The following is a 24550-nucleotide window of genomic DNA, read 5'->3' as shown; positions in this document are numbered from 1 at the left end:
ATCTTTTTGTCACACTCTTGCTCCCTATGTGCATGAAGATTGGGCTTGGCTTCAGCTGCAGCTCAAGTGGGTGGAAGACTAGATTTCCCATCATGCATTGCTGACATATATTCCCTCTCTTCCCCCTCAATTCCTCTGGCTGCAGAAGAACCAGTCTTTCCCCTCTTGTGCATTTCATATTATAACCCCCTCACTGAGCCCCTCACATTAGTTCCCGGTTCCTACAACGCCTTGTGCTGGAACTGAGCATGCTCGACCAGCAAGCTGAAGCTAAACTGTAGGTCGTAACTCCAGGCAGAGAGCTATAAACATCACATTGTGTGGTTAGGGATCATGTGGGAAACTATCAAAATGAATTCATTGCATATTGAGGATTTGTACTTTGTACTGCATACTTCAAATAGGAGTCAACATTTTTCAACTCTTCTCCCAATAGGCTATGTGAAATTACATTCCTTCTCTCACAAAACTACAGGGAACGTGCCACCTATTTTTTTTTTTTTCTGCCAGTTTAAACCAGATAGTAACACATCTTCTTATTTTCTAATCTGTTTTTATTTTCTCATCACAGATTTATTTATTCTGTTTCCTGAACAAGATTATGGGGCGGCCATCTTGTCTGACCCGTTCTTAACAGCATTTACAAAGCATTTAGGGGATTGCTTTACGGCAGCCCCATGGTCTATAGACACAATGTTAAGGAGGGGACCTCATTGACTTCTATTGGAGAGTTTTCTAATCATGGTGTGTCATCTGTGCCGAGGTCAGGAGGGAATAGATAAGCTGTGATATCACTTATTGGGAATGCTGGATCCTGGGTTATCTATACACAGAGGTGATATTTGTCATTCTAATCCTGCATGTTATAAGCAGATAACTGCAGTTAAGTGATCTGTACAGACCATGAAATGGCGTCTATTATTGGGTTTAGCGGCCAGTGAGAAAACTGCAAGATTTTATGTTTTTTGTTTAAATATAAATATTGACTTGTAAAATAAATTAAAAAAGAATAATTTTAAATTATTTAAAAATGTGTTTACCAAATAAAATGTGATTTAAATAAGTAGGTCATAGGTCTGATAACACGTCCCTTTAAGAAGAAAAATGTTACCAATTTTGGCTATATCTTTTATCTATTCCACTTAGTGGCTTACAATTAGTAAGTTGTGTTGTGTGCACTGGTGTCATCCTTCATTTACTTATTTTCTAAGGAACTGAAAGAGGTCATAGAAGAGTCTGGGGACATTTCAGTGTTGGTGAATATGTCCCATTCCTGTCCATTAAACCTGGAGAGTGTGGTACAGGAGGTGAAGGAACGGTATGAGAGCATTGTAGCTCGGAGTCGAGAAGAGGCACAATCGCTCTCAAGGATTAAGGTAAGGATTTATTGCACATTAAAACATGAGAACTTCGTGGTACACGAGCTGTGGTTTCTGCTTCCCGTCAATAGTAATAATACACTGCAGCTTATGTTGCCATTAGTCACTTAACAGCAAGTCTCGAAAAAGCTGCTTGTCCAAAAACATTCATGTGAGCGCCTGCGACTTAGGCTACATTCACACGACCGTATGTGTTTTGCAGTCTGCAAATTGCGGATCCTCAAAACACGGATAACGGCCATGTGAATGTAGCCTGCCCTTATGACAGAAATGCCTATTCTTGTCCGAATAGGACATGCTCTATCTTTTCTGTGAGGCCGCGGAATGTAAATAAGGATGCGGACAGTGCACTGTGTGCGGTCTGCATCTTTTGCGGCCCCATTGAAATGAATGGGTCCACACACGTTCCGCAATTTTGCGGACCCAAAAATGCGGTCGTCGGAATGCACCCTTATTGTAACCGACAGTTTTAGAGCCTGATTTCGATGTAAAAACATATTCAAAGCCGTATGCCATTTGCATTGCGGTGTATATTGACAAACTCTTGTGCGACTTGTGACCTAAAATCCAACAGGGCTGGATTTTTGTGACTGTTGTGTTGTGCAGTTACAGCCAGTTGTGCGTCACTTTGTGGCCCCATCGACAATCATAAGAGGCAATGGCGCATGACGATCTTAATGTCACGCACCACATGCTGCATGTAAAATATAAAAGTGAAATGTACCCGCTGATTGTAAAGCTCAGCGGAATATGTTGGCGCTATATAAATAAAGATTATTATTATTATTCAAAGGGCTCATTCAGACAACCGTATGAATGGGTCCACATCCATTCCGCAATTTTGCTGAATGGGCGTGGACCAATTCATTTTAATGGGGCCGCAAAAGATGCGGATAGCTCATCGTGTGCTTTCCACATCCATAGTTCCGCTCCGTGGCCACGCAAAAAATATAAAGCATGTCCTATTCTAGGCATTTCTATCATAGCACCAGCCATGTGCGGTCCGCAAAATGTGGAGCGCACACGGCCGGTATCAGTGTTTGGCAGTTCCACAATTTTTGAACCTCAAAACACTACAGCTGTCTGAATGTAGCCTAAATGTGTAATGTTTTTGAGTCACATCTTCACATCACATTTTATGCCTCTGTTTGACGTTACAAAAAAAGAAGGATAAAAAACGCAGCACACCACATTCGTGTATCCTGCACAGTCCAGTAAAAAAATGTATACTTTTTTTACAATGAAATTCTATGGTGAATGGATGCCACTGTATCGCATCTGTTTAACATATACATTAAAAGGATGGGAAGCACGTGATGTGAACCCAGCCTAAGACTTGCATGGTTTTATCAGATTTATCAGAGAGAAAACTGTAATGTCTTCCCTTTTTTAGTTACAGCAAGGGGTAAAGCAAGCTGGACGTTATGAGGTAGAGCTGGAGAACAACCGCAGTCATATCACACAGCTCAACAGCAAGATCCAGAGGCTGAGGTCAGAGGTCCTAACCATCCAGAACCAGGTAATCACTTTAAGGGTCCATTCACATGCCCGTAGTGTATTGCGGATCTACAAATTGCGGATCCGCAATACACCGGGCCGGCACCCCTATAGAAATGCCTATTCTTGTCCACTATTGCGGACAAGAATAGGACATGTTCTATTTTTTTCGGAAGCCGCGGACCGGAAGTACAGAGGCGCGGAGCGGAAATGCGGATGTGGACAGCACAATGTGTGCTGTCCCCATCCTTTCCGTCACCGTTGAGAATGAATGGGTCATTCTACGGACATGTGAATGGACCCTTAGAGGCAAGACACATGAACCGCAAGGATGTGAGGTCTCCAAAGAGTCAAGATTCAGGAGCATTTGTACAGTTAAAATAAGGGTACAACTGACACCCCATCAAAAAATATGGTATGTTAAAATCCAGAGATCTTCAGCAACACTGATGGAAAACCCCTTCAACTGGTTGCTTTGAGTGTACGGTATGTACATGTGTTCAGCAATCGCAATTGTTCCCATGTATCTAACAGATATATAAAAATGAATTTCTGTCTGTCTGTCTGTTCTTTATGCACGGCCAAACGACTAAACTGATCTGAACTAAATTTGGCACACATGTCCATCAGGTGTCCAGGAAGGTTTTAGACCAGTTCTCAGCTCTCTAGGAAGCACCGTTCCTGAGATATATATATATAAGTATTAGCCAATAGGAGCTTGCAGCTTCACTCACATTCTAACTGCCATTCGCACAGTCACATGACCCTTATTATCCAATAGAAACTTGCAGGTTCTTCAGTCTGGACACACACAGTTACACCAGGTTTTCATTACAACTCAGCCATTTTTATATACTGTTAGAGGTCACTATTAAGGGGGCAGGGTGCTATGGATGTCACTATTTAGGGGCGAGTTGCTATGGATGTCACATTTTAAAGGGGCAGGGTGCTGTGGATGTCTTATATTAAGGGGGTGTGGTGCAGTGAGGGGAATTACTCCTAAAAGGGAAGGGGACGGGCTGCTGTTTAGAGCACTGTTATAGGGGCGGCGGGCTGTGAAGGTCAAAGTTAAGGGAGTGGGCTGCTGTGGAGGTCACTATTAAGGGGGAGGGGTGCTGAAGAGGTCATCGTTTTAGGGAATCTCACACACAAACATTAAATTAAATAGTGGAAATATACTCATCCTGCTAGTCTAACATAAAAACACTGAGGCAGATTTAAAAATCCTATTGACTGTGTAAATTTAGGCTGTCTAGACCTGCTCCAGATTACTCACAAGGGATCAGACTAGATGATAGATGTGGTGCTGGGACAGAGACTTTTGTCCAACTCTATATGAACTATTGGCAAGCTTAGTGTGAGACAGAATTGTGCCACAATTCTGGCATATCTTCAGTCATGTTCCCTCTCTAACAAAGTCACCTTTTTTCTATTATGCTACTAAGTCCCTCTGTCCCTCTTTACTCCTTAAATGGGTCCTCTCACTTCAGCAAGTGGCATTTATCATATAGAGAAAGTTAATACAAGGCACTTACTAATGTATTGTGATTGTCCATATTGCTTCCTTTGCTGGCTGGATTAATTTTTCCATCACATTATACATTGCTCTACACTGAAATTCAGATTAGGCCTCATGCACACGGTCCGCAAAACGAGGTTCCGTTGTTCCGTGATCCGTGTCCGTTTTTTTGTGATTTTTGGAGGATCACCAGACATGAAGGAAAGTAAAAAAAAGTTGTTTTGCTGTCCGCCTGGCCGTGTGGAGCCAAATGGATCCGTCCTGACTTACAATGCAAGTCAATGGGGATGGATCCGTTTGACGTTGACACAATATGGTGCAATTGCAAACGGATCCGTCCCCCATTGACTTTCAATGTAAAGTCAGGGTATATTTCAACTTGAAGCGTCCCCATCACCATGGGAACACCTCTATGTTAGAATATACCATCGGATTTGAGTTATATCGTGAAAACTCAGATCTGACAGTATATTCTAACACAGAGGCGTTCCCATAGTGATGGGGACGCTTCAAATTAGAATATACTAAGAACTGTGGACATGACTGCCCCCTGCTGCCTGGCAGCATCCGATCTCTTACAGGGGGCTACTGCAGTCCTGGCTGCCATGGTTACTTAGCAATTTTTGAAGCATTATACTTACCTCCACTGTCTGTGACCGGCCGGACGCTCCTCCTACTGGTAAGTGAAAGATCTGTTCGGCGCACTGCTTATAGCACAGACCTGTCACTTACCAGTAGGAGGAGCTCCTGGCCGGCCACAGACAGTGCAGGTAAGTATAATGCTTCTAAAATTGCTAAGTAACCATGGCAGACAGGACTGCAGTAGCGTCTTGGTTGCCATGGTTACCGATCAGAGCCCCAGCGATTAAACTGGGACTCCGATCGGAACTCTCTGCTGCCACCAACTGGGGCCATAATATATCTATGGGGGCACAACTGGGGCCATCGTATATGTATGGGGGCACAACTGGTACCGTAATATATGTATGGGGGCACAACTGGGGCCATAATATATGTATAGGGACACATCTGGGGTCATAGTATATGTATGAGGGCACAACTGGGGCCATAATATAAAGATGGAGGCACAACTGGGGCCATAGCATATGGGGGGGATTTTAATTAGGAAGGGGGGAGAGGGGAGGCCGCACTGGCCACCAATGAATGTAATACAGGGGAGGGAGGGGGGCCGCACTGGCCACTGATGAATTTAAAACTGGGGAGGGAGGGGGGTCTGCCCCCTTCTGCCTGGCTGCACCTGATCTCTGCGATCCGTCTGTGTGAAAGTAGTCTACGGATCACGGACGCGGATGACAATCTTGTGTGCATCCGTGTTTTTTCACGGACTCATTGACTTGAATGGGTCCGCGAACCGTTGTCCGTCAAAAAAATAGGACAGGTCATATTTTTTTGACGGACAGGAAACACAGATAATGGACGCGGATGAACAACGGTGCATTTTCCTATTTTTCAACGGACCCATTGAAAGTCAATGGGTCAGCAGAAAATCACGGAAAATGGAACAACGGACACGGATGCACACAACGGTCGTGTGCATGAGGCCTTAACCTATGTTTCTAGTGGTTGTAAGGTTCTTTGTGCATGGAGCAGTGTACTGCTACATTTAGGGGGTCATTTAAGACTGGTATTTTAGACACTGGTCTTAATAACCCTGTGTGCTGCCGGTGGATCTACCAAAGTTATGAGGAGGCGCTGGCCTCTACATAACTTTGGCGCATCCACCGCCAGCCTAAATCTACCCCAGCTTCCTTGCTGGCTTAAATTTAGACCATTTTCTATGCCTAAAATAGGCGTAGAAAATTATAACTGAGCCAGACCTGCCTGCACGTCCCCTTCCTTGCCCACGCCACTCCCCTTTTTTAGACCTTACGTGAGCATGGAAAAGTCACAGATTGAGGCACAAATAACCTTTGTGCTGCAATCTGCCCCAGAAATACACCAAAAATAGGCAAATTTCTGTTAGTAAATGACCCCCATAGTTTTGCATGTCAGCCATGATAGCGTGCAGCTGTAATTTATTTCATATTGTTTGCAGGTGCTGGTCTAAACTTGTATGAGGCACTCATAGGCAGTGGCATACCTACCATATAGGCCGACCAGGCAGCTGCTATGGGGCCCGTGAGGAAGGGGGCCCACAGTGGAGGAGAGGCCCCGCCACCTAATTGCTCCCGTCTATCTTCCAAAGGCTACATGCACACGACCGTGGTGTGTTTTGCGGTCCGCAAAACACGGATGGTGTCCGTGCGCGTTCCGCAATTTGCTGAACGGCATGGACAGCCTTTAATATAACTGCCTATTCTTGTCGGCAAAGCGTGGATAAGAATATCTATCACGTGTTATATTTTTTTGCGGGGCAACGGATGCGGACAGCACACAGAGTGCTGTCTGCATCTTTTGCAGCCCCATTGAAGTGAATGGGTCCACATCCGAGCCGCCAAAACTGCGGCTCGGATGCGGACCAAAACAACAGCCGTGTGCATGAGGCCTAAAGCTAAAGGACCTTTGATGATGTCATTACAGGTCCTGTAAGAGAACTGCACAGTGTAAAGTGTAGTTCCCAGGTTAGAACAGTTCATCTGTAAGGACCTATGATGACATCATCTTCAACATCACAGGTCCTGCAGGATCTAGCAAAGGAACTGCACCAAAAATGGTGTAGTTCCCAGGTTTGAAAGGTACATCTGCCAGGACCTGTGATGACATCATCACAGGTCCTTCAATCCCTAATAGCAAGTATTAGAAGTTCACAATCAGCTCTGCATTGATCCATACAGACTAGAATGGAGTGATAGCAGGTCCTCCACTTTTATCTTCATTTAACCCCCCCCCCCCCCTCCTGCATGCCCTGTTTTTACTCGTTGCTCACTCATATATAATACTTCAGACAGTTACAGTGACCACTATCTCATATACCTGACACACTGACCATAATGTATAACTGGCCATATATATGTGTACACACTGCATCTATTATACCTATTATAGCTCTGTATATATGATATATATATATACACACACACACATTGCAAATTTTACTCAGTATTATAGATGCAATATATACAGATATATAGTATATACAACAGTGTATTGATATGTGAGGTACAAGGTATAATAGATGCAGTGTGTATAGATATACAGTATATACAGCAGTGTACTGATATTGAGGTACGGGGTATAATAGATGCAGTGTGTACAGATATATAGTATATACAGCAGTGTACTGATATGTAAGGTACGAGGTATAATAGATGCAGTGTGTACAGATATATTGTATATACAGCAGTGTACTGATATATTAGGTACGAGGTATAATAGATGCAGTGTGTACAGATATATTGTATATACAGCAGTGTACTGATATATTAGGTATGAGGTATAATAGATGCACTGTGTACAGATATATTGTATATACAGCAGTGGACTGATATGTGAGGTATGGGGTATAATAGATGCAGTGTGTACAGATATATAGTATATACAGCAGTGTACTGATATGTGAGGTATGGGGTATAATAGATGCAGTGTGTACAGATATATAGTATATACAGCAGTGTACTGATATGTAAGGTACGGGTGTATACTAGATGCAGTGTGTACAGGTTTATTGTATATACAGCAGTATATTGATATGTGAGGTGCAGTGTTTATAGATGCAGTGTGTATAGATATATGGTATATACAGCAGTGTACTGATATGCGAGGTACAAGGTATAATAGATGCAGTGTGTACAGATATATAGTATATAAAGCAGTGTACTGATATGTGAGGTACGAGGTATAATAGATGCAGTGTGTACAGATATATAGTATATAAAGCAGTCGGGCCCAATTTAGATTCTTGCTATGGTGCCCTGCCCATAGGGTGCCTGCACACGACACGCATTGCACACATTTCTTCTGCATGATTTTATGTAGAAAAAGCACAGCATAGTACAGTACCAGCAAAGTGTATGAGATTAGACAAATGTCACATACACTTTGGGGCACATTTATCAAGGCCACCAGTTTTTAGGTGTAAAATTAGACGCATATTTCATTCAGCTTTTTTTTTGCCAAACATTTATGAAAAGTTGCACAGCCGTTGATGAATTACACTAGGCGTATTGTTATTAGACTGACCTCTGGTGGTTGTAATTCAATATGACAGGTTCATATTCACTTAGACAGGTCTCATTTATTTGCACATGAAATAAGTCGCATATGTGCTGAGAAAAGTCATGTGTCTCTCAGAAAAGGCGACTTTTAATGCAAAAAAAATTGCACTTCGCCATTGAAAACAGACTAAGAAAAGTACGTCAGCCCTGGGGTGGAGTAGAAATTAGACTGTTTTTGTGACAAATTCAGGCGCAAAAAAAAGTCACTCCTACATAAATAGGTCAGAAAAAAGTCGGAAAAGTTATAAAACTTCTGAATTAGTCTAAAAAATGAAAATAGGCGAACAAGGCGCAAAAGCCTCAAAACATGCACAACTTCAGTAGTAAATGCGACTAAATTATAGGACTGTCTAAAATAGGATTTTTTAGACTAAAAACAGGTGCAGACACTTTAGTAAATTTGCCCGTTTGTCTTTTTTTTCTTAGATTCGGAAATTAACCCGCTGGGTGGATTTTAGAAATCTGCAGCATGTCAATTTTTGTATTGTCTTTTTTGTGCAGATTTCACCCTTTTTAACATGTAAGGCGCTGGAGCGATGTGGGAACATGGTGCCTGCTCGTATGTGCAGCGGGCATAATGTCCGACAAGTCTCTGCTGTTTCAAACAGCAGAGACCTGCGGCTAATTACCATGAACGGCAATAATGCCGATCGTGGTAATTAAAGGCTTTAGATGCCGTGATCAAGTGAGATCACAGCATCTAAATGCTTAAAAACCCAGAAGCTCGCAATTCCGGGCTTGTTACCGACACCCCCTGCGGCCAATGAGGGCATCGGTAGTTGCGCTGAACACTATGAGCCTCACTTATTTGAGCTTCAAAATCATCACAATCATCACAAAAGTTTATATCACCCCCCCCCCTTTCCGTATAATAAAAAATAAATACCTAAATAACAATAAATATAAACATCATGGGTATCACCGTGACCAAAAACGCCCATACTAATAAAATATTTCTTTAAATTTTCAAAACCGCGAATGGCATAACGGAAAAAAGGGTCAAAATGGTCGTTTTGCCATTTTTTTCATTGCTTCTCTTACCCAAAAAGATTTAATAAAATGTGATCAAAAAGTCACGCACACTACAAAATGGTATCAATAAAACGACATATTGTCCTGCAAATAATTAACCCCTAAACAGCTCAATAGACATAAGTATAAAAAAGTTATGGGGGTCAGAATATGGTGATGTAAAAAAAAAATTTCATCAAAGTTTTATTTTTGCACTTTTTAGACATAAAAAAAACCTATACATATGGGGTATCATTGTCATTGAATGAACCAGAGAATGAAACAAAATGCCATGGGAACAAATCTCAAAATACGGTGAAGGAATTGCGTTTTTTTCCAATTCCACCCCACTTGGAATTTAAATATAAAAAAGTTATGGCTCAAGGAAGATAGGGAAGGAAAATGATAATGCAAAAACGAGAAAAAAAAGAAGCGTTGAGCTTTTATGGAATAAAGTTCCTTGCTTATACATTGGAGTCCACCGGGTCATCTATTGGAGGGACCACGTGAGAACTACGACTCTACACACGATCATTATCTTGTGTCATCCTCCCTGGTGAAGTGAGTAAAGATTTTTCCATTGATCAATGACCCTGAGGGGTTTTGAGTGACTAGAACACTCTTAGGCCCCCTGCACACATTACGGCCCCCGTTGCCGTATTGCGGACCGCATTTGCGGATCCGTAGTACACGGGTGCCGTTCCGTGGGCATTCCGCATCACGGATGCGGACCCATTCACTTGAGATGCGGAATGGTGCGGAACGGAACCCTACGGAAGCACTATCTTGTCCTATCTTTTTGCGGAACAGCCGGATCACGGACCCATTCAATCCGATGCAGCTGACCTACGGCCGGCGATCGTGCATTGCACTAATCTGTAATTGATGTTTTTTAACTTATTATCTTATCAATGATCAGTCCATATCTCTCCAACTAGCACCATTTCCCAATATTTATTTTGGTCTGACTGGCCACATGTGCTCCTATAATATTTTATACTGTGTCCAGCACTGGGGCTATTTCCATTAGCTGCTCTCCATCCTATTACCTTAATCTCTGGAGCTCCACCAGCTTTTTCTTTTTTTATATTTCTCCTCTCTATTTATGCTCACCATGACCTGCGAGACATTTCTCTCACTGTATTACTGCATCCCGTGGCGCCCGTCTGAAGACGCCTTCTATTCTCCTCTTCCTGTCCCTTTGTCCTTTCCCTTCACCCCACTCTGCCTTACCCTAAGTTCCTACGCGCTGTAAAACGCTCAACAAGGAGAAACCGATGCTTCCCTAAGGGAATGGTTCTCACCTGGGCGTTTTACAGCGCGTACGATCGCGCTGTAAAACGCCCGACGCTCAAACAAGTTCTTGAGCTTTTTTGGGGCGTTTTGTCGCGCGTTCCCGTACATAGATATTCGGGAACGCGCGACAATGTGTGTTCGCCTGTCTCTGTATGCGCGATTGTAAACGCCCGTACAATCGCGCATACAGTGCGCTCGTTTCAGAACGCTCAGGTGTGAACCCAGGGTTAATCCTCCCGTCTCCCAATCCTTCCTGATGCTCCGTTTTTTTTTTAATCCCTCACATTTTACAAAGTAGACACTGTGCAATATGTATAATGTGATGAAAAAATGGATCAAGCCAGCTAAGGAAACAATATGGACAAATACAATACAGTGGTCCTTCAAGATACAATATTTTCCACATACAATAGTCTTTTCTGACCCATCGTAAGTTGAAACTTTACTCAGCATACAATGCCTCAGACTCAGATCCAACCAATCCAGGCCACCTCTCTGGTAAAATAGCTGGATTAGTTGCTAGTTAGCAGCTATTCCTGGATGGTTATATGTAAGGATTTGCATTTGTCTTAGTTATCTGCTTATTTTTCTTAAATCTTCATCTTCTCTTATCTTGGATGACATTTTGGGGCTTTGGAACCGATTACTCAACTTACAATGGTTTTAACATACAATGGTCGCCCTGGAACCAATTAATATTGTAACTTGAGAGATTAACTTTCTGTCATTCTATGATAAATGCCTATGGCTGAGGGGAGAAAACCCTTCCAGTGTGGAGCAAAGTTCTTGAAAATTCGATTTGGCTGCTTTGCCGAATTTTACAAAACAATTTGCTTCTTGACAAATTACTTCATCACGAAGCATAAGTAATGGGTGCAATGACAGGGAGCTGCGATTGCTCCCCCCCTCCCCCATCATTGAACACCTCAGATGCCGCATTCATCGCTGATCACTGCATCTGACATTAATATTAAGGTCTATAATAAAATAACATCATACTCACCTCATCCATTTGATCATGAAGAGTCCACTGCCACCATCCTGATTGAAGATCCAGCGTGAAATCTTGCACGGCGCATGATGACATCATGACGTCGGCCAGTATTGTGATGTCATGCGTCACAGCGCACTAAATTTTGCGCAGGATCTTCATTCAAGATGGCGACGGGCTCTTCGCGCTCAAACGGATGAGGTGAGTATGATTTTAATTTTATTTTTTTTTACCCCATTTCAGCGATTTGTTACCACAAAGCACGAGGAAATTCGGCTTTACTGCAAATCAAATTTTCCCTGAAATTTGGATCAAAGTCCACTTCGGATACTTTGATTCGCTCAACGCTAGTTGTCACTCCAGACAGTAGCAATTGTAATGACACCATACCGATCTGTATAAATAATTTCCCAGTCATCGAATTTAACCCTTACTTCAACACTAAGAACCACATTACTGACTTTATCTTAACTTCTGTCATTTTGGAAATTGGAGGGGGAGGGTGTACATTGTTAGGGCTCATTCACACGAACGTATTTTGCGTTCCGCATACGGGCCGTTTTATATATACGTATACGAAACCATTCATTTCAATGGGGCCGCAAAAGATGCGGACAGCACTCTGTGTGCTGTCCGCATCCGTTACTCCATTCCGTGGCCCCGCAAAAATTATGAGTCCTGTCCTATTCTTGTCCATTTTGCGGACAGGAATAGGCATTTCTATAATGGGCCTCCTGTTCCGTTCCGCAAATTGCAGAAGGCACACGGGCGGCATTCGTAATTTGCGGACCGCAAAAAACGGCACGGTCATGTGAACGAGCCCTTACACAACCGGATAACCATATTCTTATTCATTGGTGTCAGTAAAAGTTACATTTGCAGCAATCTGTCACTAGTTCTTCATCTTTTATAGAGTGTGTAAATTTTATAAAATGGCGATTCAAATAAAAAACCTGCTAAACTATCTAAAGTCAGCGGATGAATATTCATTAAGGGAGGTTTACAAGAGGTAGAATACATGATGATAGAATTCTAAGTGACCGATTTCACATTGGCATATCTAACACACTGGTACAATATATGATGCAACCTCTGTACAGGGAGTGCAGAATTATTAGGCAAGTTGTATTTTTGAGGATTAATTTTATTATTGAACAACAACCATGTTCTCAATGAACCCAAAAAACTCATAATATCAAAGCTGAATATTTTTGGAAGTAGTTTTTAGTTTGTTTTTAGTTTTAGCTATTTTAGGGGGATATCTGTGTGTGCAGGTGACTATTACTGTGCATAATTATTAGGCAACTGTTCAGAGAGGTGTACTGTTTTCCCTCCTTGTAAATCTCACATTTGATGATGGACCACAGGTTCTCAATGGGGTTCAGATCAGGTGAACAAGGAGGCCATGTCATTAGATTTTCTTCTTTTATACCCTTTCTTGCCAGCCACGCTGTGGAGTACTTGGACGCGTGTGATGGAGCATTGTCCTGCATGAAAATCATGTTTTTCTTGAAGGATGCAGACTTCTTCCTGTACCACTGCTTGAAGAAGGTGTCTTCCAGAAACTGGCAGTAGGACTGGGAGTTGAGCTTGACTCCATCCTCAACCCGAAAATGCCCCACAAGCTCATCTTTGATGATACCAGCCCAAACCAGTACTTCACCTCCACCTTGCTGGCGTCTGAGTCGGACTGGAGCTCTCTGCCCTTTACCAATCCAGCCATCTGGCCCATCAAGACTCACTCTCATTTCATCAGTCCATAAAACCTTTGAAAAATCAGTCTTGAGATATTTCTTGGCCCAGTCTTGACGTTTCAGCTTGTGTGTCTTGTTCAGTGGTGGTCGTCTTTCAGCCTTTCTTACCTTGGCCATGTCTCTGAGTATTGCACACCTTGTGCTTTTGGGCACTCCAGTGATGTTGCAGCTCTGAAATATGGCCAAACTGGTGGCAAGTGGCATCTTGGCAGCTGCACGCTTGACTTTTCTCAGTTCATGGGCAGTTATTTTGCGCCTTGGTTTTTCCACACACTTCTTGCGACCCTGTTGACTATTTTGAATGAAACGCTTGATTGTTCGATGATCACGCTTCAGAAGCTTTGCAATTTTAAGAGCGCTGCATCCCTCTGCAAGATATCTCACTATTTTTGACTTTTCTGAGCCTGTCAAGTCCTTCTTTTGACCCATTTTGCCAAAGGAAAGGAAGTTGCCTAATAATTATGCACACCTGATATAGGGTGTTGATGTCATTAGACCACACCCCTTCTCATTACAGAGATGCACATCACCTAATATGCTTAATTGGTAGTAGGCTTTCGAGCCTATACAGCTTGGAGTAAGACAACATGCATAAAGAGGATGATGTGGTCAAAATACTCATTTGCCTAATAATTCTGCACTCCCTGTATAAGTAATATGACACGGAGCCCAGTGACGGTTTCTCAATACTGACACATTGCTATTTTAGTGCGTACAACTGGAGAAACGCGTGTCGGTGGCCAAGACTAAAAGTAGTACCTCTGTCCGAGATGCCAATGCAAAGCTTGTGGAAGTACAGGAAGCTCTGCAGAAAGCAAAGCAGGAGGTCGCCCGGCAGATCCGAGAATACCAGGAGCTAATGAACGTCAAACTGTCTCTGGATATGGAGATTGTCACATATAGAAAACTGCTGGAAGGAGAAGAGTGCAGGTGGGTGTCCCTAATTCACCATATTGTGAAGTACATGTACGAATGATCACGATTTGAATTGAACACATTTGGTTTTGCTGTTGTCTAGGATTACAAAAACATGTCTTCTTTCAAAAACAGCACCACCTCTTTCCACAGGTCATGTGTGGTATTGCAGCTCAGTCCCATTCACTTTACCAGTGCTGACCTGCAATACCAGACACATCTCATACATAGGTGCGGCGCTGTCTTTGGAAGAAAGCAGCCATATTTTACTCAGGTCTCATGCATATGACCATATCCGTTTTGCGGTCTTCAAGTAGCGGATCCTCAAAATACACATGCAGCCCGTGCTGCCGACCGATCGACTGTCCATATTTTGTGGACAAGTATAGGACATGTTGTATTTTTTGTGGGATGGGGTTGATCCATGCGCTTTTTGCATCCCTATGTCCTTTCTGCAGAAGCATAGACTATGTTTTTTTGCGAAATGCACACCTTTAACTCACTGAAAACAATGAGTCTGCAAATAAAATGCAAACCGCACATGGACTGCATGGACATGGACGGTATTTTGCGGATCAGTAATTTGCAAACTGCTAAATCTAATACGGTTGTGTGCATGAGGTCTAAACCTGGAAAAAGCGTCTAAGGGCTCATGCACACGACCGTATGTATTTTGCGGTCCGCAAAAAAAACAGATGACGTCCGTGTGCATTCTGGATTTTGCAGAACGGAACAGCTGGCCCCTATTATAACAGTCCTATCCTTGTTTGTAATGTGGACAATAATAGGACATGTTCTATTTTTTTGCGGAACAGAAATACGGACATACGGAATGCACACGGAGAACCTTCTGTTTTTTTTGCTGACCCATTTAAATGAATGGTTCTGCATACGGTTCGCAAAAAAAATGGAAAGCATGAGGCTTAAGGGTCTGCTCCAGCTAACGCCACAAGCACACGACCGGATTTTATGTCCGTGTCCAATCCAGATTTTATGCAGATCACATACGGATTCATTCATTTCTATGGGTTCAAAATAAAAAAGGACAGCACATGGGTGCATCAATGTATCTGTTCCACAAATTATCAAATACCTCCTACTCTTGCTCGTATTGCAGACAAGAATAGCCATTTTTAATAACAGGAGTGAGTATAAGGGCTCATGCACACAACTGTATGTATTTTGCGGTCCGCAAAGAACGGATTCGCAAAAAATACAGATGACGTCCGTGTGTGGAACAGAGCAGCTGGCCCCTAATAGAACAGTCCTATCCTTGTCCGTAATGCGGACTATAATAGGATATGTTCTATTTTTTTGCGGAATGGAAATAATGGACATACGGAAACGGAATGCACACAGAGTAACTTCTGTTTTTTGCGGACCCATTGAATGAATGGTTCCGTATACGGTCCGCAAAAAAATGGAACGGACACGGAAAGAATATGTGTTTGTGTGCATGAGGCCTAATGCAGATTGCACACGGAAGGTGTCCATAATTTGCAGATCTGTGGCTTGCGGGCCACAATACGGACACTGTCGTGTGCATGAGGCCTAAACCTCATACACTATCTGCAGGATATTCTATTAGAAACCAAGGTTGATCAGGACAATAGATGCTACAGTATACTATATACTACACTTTCTTTTTCTAAACACCATCTTCTCATACAGACACATAACAGAGTCTTGAATATTAAAGTAGATCTCTAGCCCCCCTTTCCTATCTGTATATGTATAGGGAGCACTTGTCTTCTTTGTCTCTCAGGTTTAGAAGCTAGTAATTTATAATAATCAAAGCCGCCCATACACATCGAATAGCTATTAGCAATCATTCAATTAACAGCTACCTCATATGCATACACATTCCGTTTGACTGAATGGGGTATTCTTAGGGTCCACTCACACGTCCGTGGTGTGTTGCGGATCCGCAACACACCCGGCCGGCACCCGCTATAGAAATGCCTATTCTTGTCCGCAGCTGCGGACAAGAATAAGACATGTTCTATCTTTTGCGGAGCTGCGGACCGGAAGTTCGGGGCCGCGCTCCGCAAATGCAGAAGCGGAGAGCACATAGTGTTATATGTTCTAAAGCCTTTTGTGGCGTGTATGAGTGGAAAAAAACAAGGACCTATTTGCCATTCAGCAGTGCAGTTATATGTTCTAAAGCCTTTTTTGGCGTGTATAAGTGGCAATAAAATATATATTATTTGCCGTTCAGCGGTGCAGTTATATGTTCTAACGTCCCTTTTGGTGTGTATTACTGCCAAAAAATATATAGATTATTTGCCTTCAGTGGTGCAGTTATATGTTCTAAAGCCTTTTGTGGCGTGTATGAGTGGAAAAAAACAAGGACCTATTTGCCATTCAGCAGTGCAGTTATATATTCTAAAGCCCTTTTTGGCATGTATAAGTGGCAAAAATATATATTTTATTTGCCGTTCAGCGGTGCAGTTATATGTTCTAAAGTCCCTTTTGGCGTGTATTAGTGGCAAAAAAATATATTTTATTTGCCGTTCAGCGGTGCAGTTATATGTTCTAAAGCCCTTTCTGGCATGTATTAGTGGCAAAAATATATATATTATTTGCCATTCAGTGGTGCAGTTATATGTTCTAAAGCCCTTTCTGGCGTGAGGAGAAGGAACAGCAAGAGGAGCTACAAGGCCTTGAGGAAGACGAGGCAAAGGATCCAGACACACCGTGGCAGTATGCAGTGGAGATGGAGGCAGGGAGTCCCTCCGAGTCACTTGCACAAATGGCCCAATGCTTGCTCACTTGCTTGCGTAGTGACAGCCAAATTGTCAGCATTTGGCAGAGGTATAAACTCTGGCTCTCCACTTTAAAGGACCCTTGCTACCGGTCCAAAATGGGGGCTTTTTTTACACTCGCTGAGAGGGAGGACAAACTGAACTACTATAGAGACATCCTATGTAGTCAGTTGGGCGCTGCCTATCCTCTCGCAGGTATGATTGGGGGGGGCCTTCTGCGCTCATGTTCCTCTGGGGTAGGAGCAGTTCCAGCTCCATCAGAAGCAACCTGAGTCTAGAGTAGCTGATGAGCAGCTTTCTTCACCTGCCTAGTGAGCTCACACTTGAGTTATTTGGTCAGTTTTGGCCCCTTAACTGCCCAAACAAGTGAAGTGTGCAGTGATTCTAAGAGCGTCGCCTGTCATCTGCCTGTCATACTGACTCACAGTATTGTTTCACTACCACAGCAGACTCCCTATGCGTGTTACTACAAGGCACAGTGTTCTACATTACTATCTAGGCTCTCTGCAGCCAGAAAATACTTGTTTTGTAATGCTATTCGCCACGAATAAATTCGGATTGAACCAAATTTTTCCGGAGAATTCGGTGAACCAGGCAAATCAAATTTTTTAGAAATTTACTCATCTCTAATTAGAATGATGTAGCAGACCTCGCTATAGCCCGCTTGCAAGTTTCACTTCTTATAGAAGTTCTCAGTTTTCTACTGTAGTGATGAGCGGCAGGGGCAATATTCAAATTTGCGATATTTCGTGAATATTTGGTAGAATATTTGTCATATATTCGTGAATTCAAGATTATTTTCTTGATTGCGAAAAATCGGCAATGTAATATTCACATAATGCGCATGAAATACAGGCGTGGGTCACTATAACTATATTTTTCAAGCTGCTAGAAGTTTCCTGAGACTGGAGAAAATGGTTGGCCCGGCAGAACATTACAGTAGCTTTATATGCAGATAGAGTGCTCCAATATATTCGCGATTGCGAAATCAGCAATAACGATGCAAATATTTTGGCACATTTTATCAGGTCTGACTACTTATTAGTGATTGGTGCAGTAAGTATTGTTGTGAACTTGTGACATCACAGCACTATGTATGTAGCATATATGTATGGACAGCAGAACCTATCAGCTACACTATCTCCCACTAACTATCTGTATTATATATATATATATATATATATATATATATATATATGATAACTAACTATCTAATGTAATGACACAGGAAAGCACAGAGCACAGCAATAACACTGCTCTCTCTCTCAGATCTGCAAAATACTGCATACAAGGGCTGCTGGGGAGGTTCTTATATAGTAAGGGGTAGGCAACTTTCCTATTGGTTGCTAGGGATGTTGCTAAGCTCAGACAAAGACATTGCAGCCTTCTTATTGGCCCACAAGCAAGAAGGGAAGTTACTGATGAAAAGAAAAAAATCTTAAATTTTCGAAATTACGAATACATATCACTATATTCTAAATATTTGCGAATTCTTGAAGTGCTGATATTCGCGATTAATATTTGCTATTCGAATATTCTCGCCCAACACTATTCTACTGTAAATTTTATTTTGCAGGTTAAATTCACCTACTGTTGTGAATATTCACCGTGAAACTGGTAAGGACACAATCCAAACTGAATATTCATAGCGTTCTTTTTTCTTCCTTTTTTTTCCTTCATCTTTAAGGGGAATAGTATCCTGTGTAAAAAAATATTGTTTGCAAATGTTAGAGAGAATGAATACCAGGTTTCTGAAGGGTATGCTCCAGCCTTCTAAAATTGACCTTAAGTCTCATACTGATTATTTATGCCTACTATAGAGCAAAGGTCTCAACATGTCACCGACTATTTTCTAGGGGGTCATAAATATTTGATAAGTCCTTTATAACCAATTAAGGCCTCTTTCACACTTGCGTTGTCCGGATCCGGCGTGTACTCCACTTGCCGGAATTACACACTGCACACAAAACGCAAGTGTACTGAAAGCATTTGAATACGGAGCCGTCTTCAAAATGCGTTCAGTGTTACTATGGCAGCCAGGACGCTATTAAAGTCCTGGTTGCCATAGTAGGAGCAGGGGGCAGGGGAGCAGTATACTTACAGTCCGCGCGGCTCCCGGGGCGCTCCAGAGTGACGTCAGAACGCCCCATGCGCATGGATGACGCGCCATGCGATCACGTGATCCATACGCTTGGGGCGCCCTAACGTCACTCTGGAGCGCCCCGGGAGCCGCACGGACGGTAAGTATGCTGCTCCCCCGCTCCCTGCTACACTTTACCATGGCTGCCAGGACTTTAGCGTCCCGGCAGCCATGGTAACCATTCAGAAAAAGCTAAACGTCGGATCCGGCAATGCGCCGAAACGACGTTTAGCTTAAAGGGAACCTGTCACCGGGATTTTGTGTATAGAGCTGAGGACATGGGCTGCTAGATGGCCGCTAGCACATCCGCAATACCCAGTCCCCATAGCTCTGTGTGCTTTTATTGTGTAAAAAAAACGATTTGATACATATGCAAATTAACCTGAGATGAGTCCTGTCCCCGACTCATCTCATGTACAGGACTCATCTCAGGGTAATTTGCATATGTATCAAATCAGTTTTTTTACACAATAAAATCACAGAGAGCTATGGGGACTGGGTATTGCGGATGTGCTAGTGGCGATCTAGCAACCCATGTCCTCAGCTCTATACCCAAAATCCCGGTGACAGGTTCCCTTTAAGGCCGGATCCGGATCAATGCCTTTCAATGGGCATTCATTCCGGATCCGGCCTTGCGGCAAGTCTTCAGGATTTTTGGCGGGAGCAAAAAGCACAGCATGCTGCGTTATTTTCTCCGGCCAAAAAACATTCCGTTCCGGAACTGAAGACATCCTGATGCATCCTGAACGGATTTCACTCTATTCAGAATGCATTAGGATAAAACTGATCAGGATTCTTCCGGCATAGAGCCCCGACGACGGAACTCTATGCCGGAAGAAAAGAACGCAGGTGTGAAAGAGCCCTAAAGGGGTATTTTGGTTATGTGAAGTTAAAGTTACTATTAGATCAGCAATAAAGTTACTATTAGATGTGACATTTAGGTTTCTATTAGATCAGTGGGGGTACTATTGCTGGGAACCCCACCTATCATGAGAATATCTAGTAGAGCCCTCTGAAATGAATGGGGCAGCCAGTCGGCCATGCATGCAGTCACTCCAGAACTCCTAGAAATGAATGGAGTGCCTGCACCTATGCCTAACTGCACACTCTGTTCATTTTGCTCCACAGGATACTGGGTTCCTGTTCTTATATTTGGTGGGATATCAGTGATACGACCTAATAGTTATTCCCTATCCTGTGGACACGGGATACGGAATACCCCTTTAAGACCACCCTAATATGATAAGCAACCAAAAAAGCAAGGCAGACAAACAAGTAGTATTCGGAAGACAACACCTGGTAGGGTAGGTATTGGCCCATGGCATCATCATATTTAAAGGGGGTATTCCCATCTTCAGTTTTCATACTTATCTGAGTCCAGTGCGACGTCCACTTCCTGGATTTGGCTCGGCTTGAGTGACGTCTTCTCCCGGCCAGGCCGCGCTTGCGCAGGAGACTAAAGTTTTTCTCCTGGCCGGGCAATGTCCTGAATGCGCACGCCGCCGCACATGCGCCATGGTGACTTATTCCTGTCCTGTATAGTACAGAGCCGGCATGCGCCGTTCTGTACTCTACTGGCAAGGAAGAAGTCATCATGGCACATCCGCAGCGGCGCGCGTGTTTAGGACATTGCCCGGCCGAGAGAGAATCTTCAGTCTTCTGTGCAAGTGCAGCCCGGCGGGATTCGACAGGAGAGGTGGCTGTAACCAGGGGAGACGAAAGAATCAGGTAAGAACAATCAGGTAAGAGGGGACTTATTTTCTCAAAAAGGGTGGGAATTGGGTAATAAAATGTATTTAGAAAAATGATCACTGTCAAATCATTAACAGATTTAACAGTCATCATTGTGATGGGAATACCCTTTTAAGACTTAAGTAAAATTCAGTGTCCCATTTCTTGATTTGGTTGGTGCTTTCTAATGAACACGTATGATATGGGGCACTTTGGATGTCATAGATGAATTACAGGTATACTGTGACCAAGGCATACATAACGCAGTCTACAAGTGAGAGTAAAACATATGTATAGCACACAATTAAAATTCGATGTCTCTCCCTACAGAAAGAAAAAGACCCAGGTCCTCCGGCTCTCGGACAAGCAGTAGTTCATGGAGTATACACAGCAATATGTCAGATAACTGAGCGGCATCTGGATTCTAGCAGACCTCCCTCTGTCACTGCCATCTCTTACTTTACTTGCCATACCATGCCTAGATACCATGCTAGCACTAGTGGTAACTACATTGTCTTGTGGTCTTTAAAACACTGTTTTTAAGAAAGTATCAAATTAAGAATTATATAAATCCTATTGTGCCAAAACCACTCAAATGCAAATAATTTCAAGTTTTTATAGTTAATTCTTAATTTTACCCAAATGAATGTATTGTTTGTGTCGCAATTATATGTGTCACTTATCTTTCAATGATAGATGTGAATGGTCTATCTAGTTGTCTATATGGTAAAGCCATAACGACAGCAATAACATGGAAATAGGTCAAAATAAGGTAAAATCATATTATCAAGTAAATAATTAACAAACAACTTAAAACACAGACTTAGGGTATATGGTCATGGACATGGCAGTCACATTCTACATAAGGGTATATGGTCATGGACATGGCATTCACCAGTCTATATAAGGGTATATTGTCATGAACATGAAAGTTACCAGTACATATAAGGGTATATGGTCATGGAAATTACAGTCACCAGTATATATAAGGCTACTTTCACACTAGCGTTCGATCGGATCCGTTCTGAACGGATCCGATCATATTAATGCAGACGGAGGCTCCGTTCAGTACGGATCCGTCTGCATTAATAAAAATTCTAAGTGTGAAAGTAGCCTGAGCGGATCCGTTCAGACTTTCAATGTAAAGTCAATGGGGGACGGATCCGCTTGAAGATTGAGCCATATGGTGACATCTTCAAGCGGATCCGTTCCCATTGACTTACATTGTAAGTCTGAACGGATCCGCTCGCCTCCACACGGCCAGGCGGACAGCTGAACGCTGCAAGCAGCGTTCAGCTGTCCGCCTGTCCGTGCGGAGGCGAGCGGAGCGGAGGCTGAACGCCGCCAGACTGATGCAGTCTGAGCGGATCCGCATCCATTCAGACTGCATCAGGGCTGGACGGAGGCGTTCGGGTCCGCTCGTGAGCTCCTTCAAATGGAGCTCACGAATGGACCTATGAACGCTAGTGTGAAAGTAGCCTCACCTTGCCACATGATGATGTGTGTTGTATCACTAAGGGTCCAACCATTGGGACCTACACTGATCATGGGTGTACCATGACCACATATGAAGTGGCTGTTGAAAATTTGCACTGAAACCATGCCCTTGTGATAAGTTGAGTGATAAGTTTAAATCTTGGGACAACCCCTTTAATCTATTGCCAAAACTGTCTGGTAGCATCTTGTATTCTGTAGTCTGTTTTCATGCACACTTGCCCTAACCCAACATGTCTATGAGTTGATAATGGTTGGACATATGAGCTGTCAACTATCTCATGTACATGTCCATCTTAAAGGGGGTTCTCTGGGAATTAAGAAAATTAAAATACTTAAATATTACTTTATTATAAATCTATTCCCAAATATCTTCTGTTAGTTATAATGACTCATTTTGTCTAGGGAGGAATCATTAGGAAAAATAAAATGGCCGCCGTCCTATTAGTACACACAAAACTTATCCTAATCACACAGCAAGACAAGTTACTACAAAACACTTCCTCATTCAGGAGTAAATCAGACACTATTTGGGGTGTGTGTGAAATAAATAGACCAATACTTATCTAGCAGATTCTGCAGCGCCAGTGCTGTCCTCCTGGCCAGGCTCTGTTGACCTGGCTGCAGCGATGAAGTCACGTTGGCAGCACATTGCTGCTGCAGCTGATCACCGGCCTCAGCAATGCACTGCATGAGGCCAGTGATTAAGTGCAACAGTCACGTTCTGTCGATGTGATGTCACCACTGCACCGGGTCATCAGAGTTGGTGCACTGGCACGGGATCTGCTAGGTAGGTAATGGTCTATTCTTTTTTTCAGGCACTTCCCAAGTATTGTCTGGGGTACTCCTGAAGCCAGACAACCTCTTTAAATACTTGGCAAAGCCATCCTGGAGAATCCAAGCAAATTGGCCTAAGTGACATGATGACTGTTTCTTCTGAGATTTGTTCTTTCTCAATACAAATATAATTGTAGACAATATGACACAGCTCTTAAATGTGTGTTATACACTTAGTGTATCCTGCTAAACACCCTCTAATGTACACATTAATTTTCTATGGTAAAATTGTGAAAATCTGTATTCAATATATCTTGAAAATTGAGTGACAACCAATATGACTGCGAGGGGGTCGTTCATCATTCTTCCTGCTTGACTCCTGTAAAGCAAGTCCGCACTTGCAGATATATCTATGGTCTCACAGCACAGAAGAACTAGGCAGAGAAAACCCCTTATTGGAACTGATTTTGCTAAGTTTTTTTTTTTACAGTATATTCACATGCAGTTGATTTGTTGCACAAAATGTAGGTCTGCCCCATCTCAATGGGGTTGGAAGAAACCCATGTACATGCTGCAGAAACAACTCCATTCAGATGCATTGAAAGGATTTTTCCATTTGTAAGAGTTTCTGCAATAAGTGTGCCACTTGTGGGCATACCCTTTAAAGTATATCTCCTCTCCTGCCTAATCACGTATTAAAAGAGTTTTCCTTTGGATAAAACATCAGTATCTGATCAGTGGGAGTCGGACACCAGGGACCCCCACTGATCAGCTGTTTTGAGAAGGCACCAGCACTCGTGTGAGCGCCGCGGCCTTCTCGAACCTTACTAAGGACAGCGCCGTACTTTGTATAGCTGCTGTGCTTGGTATCGCAGCCAGCTCTCTTCACTTCAATGGGGCTGAGCTGCTGGCCACATGACACATTAACGTAATGTCACATGGCCTAGGCAAAGCTGTGAGAAGGCCACGGCACTACCGCCAGTGTCGGTGCCTTCTCAAACAGCTGATTGCCGGGGTTGCCAGGTGTTGGACTCCCACCGATCATTTACTGATGACCTATCCAGAGGTTGGGTCATTCAGTATAAAAATCTCTGAAAACCCATTTA

General features: G+C 42.9%; 1 protein-coding gene across 1 annotated transcript in view; it reads left to right on the top strand.

Moving 5' to 3' along the window:
* The window catches only part of LOC122932726 (keratin, type II cytoskeletal 80-like), a 61830-nt gene extending 39549 nt beyond the window's left edge, over positions 1–22281 (top strand). The window contains exons 5-9 of the mRNA XM_044287314.1: positions 1212–1376; positions 2773–2898; positions 14332–14552; positions 18879–18919; positions 21504–22281. Coding sequence (XP_044143249.1) covers positions 1212–1376; positions 2773–2898; positions 14332–14552; positions 18879–18919; positions 21504–21583 — 633 coding nt within the window. The 3' untranslated portion in view covers positions 21584–22281. The remainder of the gene's footprint in view (positions 1–1211; positions 1377–2772; positions 2899–14331; positions 14553–18878; positions 18920–21503) is intronic.
* Positions 22282–24550: the final 2269 nt, after the last annotated feature.

Source organism: Bufo gargarizans, chromosome 3, assembly GCF_014858855.1.
Source record: "Bufo gargarizans isolate SCDJY-AF-19 chromosome 3, ASM1485885v1, whole genome shotgun sequence".
Taxonomy (NCBI): Eukaryota; Metazoa; Chordata; class Amphibia; order Anura; family Bufonidae; genus Bufo; species Bufo gargarizans.
Note: the sequence above shows the minus strand (reverse complement) of the source record. Positions and strands in the feature narration are given on the sequence as shown.